General features: G+C 36.7%; 1 protein-coding gene across 2 annotated transcripts in view; it reads right to left on the bottom strand.

The window, feature by feature from the left end:
* Window positions 1–4,827, bottom strand: part of LOC117119211 (sulfotransferase 1C2-like) — a 25,324-nt gene that overhangs the window by 2,429 nt on the left and 18,068 nt on the right. For both annotated transcript variants that reach the window (XM_033264021.1, XM_033264020.1), the window contains exons 2-4: window positions 4,492–4,736; window positions 3,474–3,603; window positions 2,019–2,113 (exon numbers count right to left, since the gene is read on the bottom strand). In XM_033264021.1, the coding sequence (XP_033119912.1) occupies window positions 2,019–2,113; window positions 3,474–3,603; window positions 4,492–4,736 (470 nt within the window). The remainder of the gene's footprint in view (window positions 1–2,018; window positions 2,114–3,473; window positions 3,604–4,491; window positions 4,737–4,827) is intronic.

Here is a 4,827-nt window from a genome sequence, read left to right as displayed (position 1 = left end):
GCAATATAAAACAGATATGAGTTGTAGACATATTAGAAGCAATATAATTTATTAATTCACAAATATTTCAAACACTCCTGTGTTCTTCCTCAGTGTGAGGACAACTGACAAAAAATACAAAGTAAAGCAATATTTACACAAGAAACGAAAACAGTTCGTGTGTAAATATTGCTTTACATATATATATATATATGACCCACCCATATGACCCATATATATGGCCCATCGGGAATCTCTGGACCCCCTCACCCGCTTAGACCGCCCTTTCAGGGAATTTCAAGCAAGGTCGTCGGGGAAAATCCAAATCTCGAGCTCCGACAGTACAATTCAAGCATACCTCACTAAGCTGTCAAAATTTCAGGGATTAAAAACTGTTTGCGAGCAGTGCTCCCGTATGTGCGAGGTGTTGTATACTATAGCGATTGTATGGGTTGCAGTGGTGCACCAGCTCTTCCCCGACAGATGGCTGGTACCCCCAACAGTGGGTTAGTACCCCCGACATCCTTTTAAATAAAGAATCCCATAATTAACACAAACTTTTATTATCTTTTAATAAAAATATTTCCTGACAAATTAAATTTTTCGCTTACCGGGGAGGGAGGGCTAGACTTCCCCGACGTAGGTGTGGGGCGTGGATCCCCTTGTCGGAGAGCTTCCACACCACGTCTTCCTGGTGCCGCCCCTACCAAAGCGCAAATCTGTTTTGAAAGGTAGGGGGACATTTCGTGAGACCACACCCAAATCAGCCCCACCATGTCTAAAATCTAAATAACCTGTAGGGAAATAGTACCTCTAGATGACCGGAAATAACACTTTAATGTAGTAAAATTCGTCATCATCACATCAGCATTATAGTCAAATATGAAGTGCCAAAAAATTTCTCATATCTTTTATCAGCGATTTTCGGCAACCAGATTCATTTAGTGTGATGTACCATATAAGAAAACTTAGAAAACATTGCATTTGATGTATTTACTTTTACTTTGCCTATAACTTCGAAGCCGTGAGTCCACACCCAACTCAGCCCCACCATGGTTAAGGCTGAGGGCTGAAAATTTGAGGAAATAGTACCTCAAGCTGGACGCGGCAATGACATTCTTATGTAAGTCATATCATAACATCACCATGATCTTCTATCAGCGATTTTCGGCTATAATAGAGATCTAATTAATCTCTACCATAAAAAATAAAACTTAACTCTCGTTAAAAGGCACTATAATTACGGTTGCCTCTCTCCACCCAGGAGTACAAGTGTGTACCTGGTAGGTTCCTACACAACTGCGCTGATTAATAGCGGCAATATTATGGAATAATAATTTAATCTATCATTATCATCATTATCATCATCATCATCATCATCATCATCATCATTATTATTATTATTATTTATTATTATTATTATTATTATTATTATTATTATTATTATTATTATTATTATTATTATAACGAAAGGCAGAGGTTTGTGTGTATATTGCAAGATACACAGATAATGTATTATATGTATAGAAAATATCATGTATGTATGTATATACAGTATGCATCTACTGCTTTTCTGAGATCTTCAAAACAAGATAACCGTTAACATCGTTAATATATAAATCCTCAAAGAAAGGTAAATACAGTGTTCGAATAAAGGAGTGTTCATCGTGTAGCATACCTTACGAATGTTGTCCTATATACAAAAAATAGGACAAATAAATACAGCGTGTAATAAAAAGCCTTCTACGGGATTCGAACCTGCGTCCTCTCGCTGACAAATCGATCGCCATACCCATTTAACCACAAATGCTTTATTGCTGTACAGATTCAAATAACCGTCAGGTACGTTGTATTACACACAAAAAAGTGCACACGATCCAAATTGTGTACACTGGGCCTACGGTTTATATAGTCCTTAAGAATTGTTCCAAACCGAACCATAGGCGAACGTGCCTTTTGAACCAGCGCCAATATTATGGCTATACGGTGGCTCCGCCAATTCAACTCGCCTATATGTACATAATGTATCCGTCTATTACCTTTTTCATATCTTCAAACTTCAAGAACAGCACATTGTCTTCATGTCGGCGATTCCAAAATGGTAGCAAGTGTGTTGCCCATTGTCCACACGGAACTGCAAATATATTTCAGAGAATTATGTATTGTGTATGAATGATAAAATTCATTATATTTAAGAATACATTTAATTACAATAATCCCTGTAGGTAAATCATCCAGATAGTTTTTTATTTTTTGTTTTTATATATTTTCATTCTTTCCACAAGAACATAAAAGGTTGAACAGGGGTGCCGAAAGGAAAAGCAAAAGTTAAGAAAACTGTTATCAAGTGCAAACAAAGACAAAAATTGATCTAATTAATAATTAAAATACTCAATACCATTTTTATTCTTAAATTAAAATGATTATCTTATTATAAATATGTACAATCGTCGTTTCCAAAAATATGGTAGGCCCATATTCACTAATCGTCATTAAAATATAAATTGTAATGCACAATCATCATAAGTACGTACTATGCAGGCATTAAAAATGTGTAGTTATGAATAATTAATTTAATCTGGTAGATCTTCGAGGACACCTCTGAGTAGGGGTAGATCCAGTAGGGGGAACGTGCCACCCCCCCCCCCCGTTTGCCGCTAATTTTTTGAAAATTTCAATGCAAATCAATGTTAAATGCTACTCACTTTCTATTTTTAAACTGTTGTGCCCCCACCCCCGCGTTTGAAAAATTCTGGATCCGCCCCTGCTGAGTCAGCTCTTTATCTGTAAGGGCTACACTTATTAAACACAGTTCAATAAAATAAAATTAACAGTTTGCACTTTCGATTAAAACGTCGCTAGAACGACACAGTAGTTCTTGAGGCTGGTGTGAGCAAATTGTAAGTATATAGTACCTATAAGACTAGGCTTAAGATAGAAAATTACGACATAAAAATATTAGGCTTTTGAAATCATGCTATTATAGTGCAGATCGCCCGTAACATGCGAATTTACTGCTGCATGTAACGTACTAAATGTTAGTTTGAATGAACGCAATTTTATTTTGATTAATATTTAAAAGCCCACGAAATGGCATTATTTTGGATATTAGCCCTACATTAATTTGACTCCGGTTTTAGCCAGCCAGATACAAGATCAAGATCATGAGCAGCAAAAAGTATGAATTACAACGGTGGAATGGGAGGGGGGCAGGTAGGATTTTCCCCTTTTGGAAAGTAAAAAAAAAAAAAAAAAAAAAGAAAGAAAAAATAGATAGCCCAAAACGCTTTAGAGGTTGTTTTTGGGCGTCTAAAACACAAAAACTTCACAGAGGCATGCCCCCAGACCCCTAGGGTAGAGTTATCTTAATCGGTCCCACACTTTCGCCCCTCCCCCTTTCGGACATCCCTCGATCCGTCCCTGGGGGGTCATCGCAAACTCGGGGCTTGTCTTATTCGCGAGCATATATGGTACAAAAAATAGTTTTAACGAACCTTTGCCTGTCATGAAGAATTGAATTAACTGATTCCAATCAACCTCGATGTTCACTTTTTTAAACATTGGTTTCCTGAAATGATACGTTGACACTGCTGTGTCCTTCGGGTTCCTGGCAACGTATATCACCTGGAAAAAGGAAAAACCGTTGCGTGAAAACAAATTCTGAACTGAAATATGGGATTTGTCGATTGACCTTGGATACGGGCGTGCGCAGTTTAAGCTATGAATTGGCTTATAGGTCTACAGTACCTTTCATCTTAAAGCTGATATAGTATTATTAAATGACGTGTACTGTACAATATTACAATGTTAATTTAATTGCAATTGTTGATTGATTCATTCTATTTATTAATGTACGTATATCCTGGTAAACACACAACATTAGAAGCACAATGACGAAGCAACTATTAAATTAAAACAAAAAAGTAGAAATAATAAATATATACTGTACGGAATTTTACTGGAAGAAAAACAATGATACTTGTTTTCCCTTCTATACTTTATTATCGTAATTTATTAATTTATCATGTTTAATTTTACCTTTAAAATTATGTAGCCGGAGTAATAGAAAAACTTTAACCTAGACCTAACTACAAGCTTTGCTTTCTTGGTTCCCGGGGCTCTTAACCTGGGAACTCTCTGCGGCCGACGGTCGACGCGATTCTATGAAAAAAAAAAAACGCAACACGACGATGCGCGCGCAGCGGAACATTTTTAATGACAATCCTTTAAGGCTGCCGACAATCGGCAGGCGGCTTCGCATCGTCTATAGCTCACCGGGAGCAGAATTGGATTTGTGTGATATGTCCATATATGGGCATGATGATGTCATATTACAACACATATGGGAACATCACATTTATTTGACATAGAATTATATAGTGTGGACAGAGCTTGAGAACAATCATATGCATTAAGTTAAAAGCACAACAAACAAACTAACGTTACCGTACATTGTGATTTCATCACAAAGTGCACGATTTTTCGACATACTGCTTAACTAATATTATTTACCTTTGCCCTTTTTTCAAAAACTTGTCTTGGAAGAAGTTTCAAAGGTAGATGCGTTACAACTAGGCGAGGTGATGGTAACTGTTCGTAGTACTTGTAACCGTAACTTGTCGTACCGTATTGTGTTGTAATTGGTGTTGGAAAAAAGTGCTCCAATAACTGAGAGTCTTTAAAACCTCTTTCCAACACTTTTTCGAAGTCACTGTCAAACCGTAGTAGCTGTATAATCTGCATCAACCAATGTGTGCCTTTCGAACAAAGATAATATTAGTAAATATTCATTTTTCCCTGATCGTATTTTTAGGACGCCAAGTGACTAGCAATGAAAAACATTAACTA

Source organism: Anneissia japonica, unplaced genomic scaffold (assembly GCF_011630105.1).
Source record: "Anneissia japonica isolate Jap-2015-1 unplaced genomic scaffold, ASM1163010v1 scaffold287956_len95842_cov151, whole genome shotgun sequence".
NCBI lineage: Eukaryota > Metazoa > Echinodermata > Crinoidea > Comatulida > Comatulidae > Anneissia > Anneissia japonica.
The sequence above is the reverse complement of the archived record's forward strand: the minus strand, read 5'-3'. Positions and strand labels throughout refer to the sequence as shown.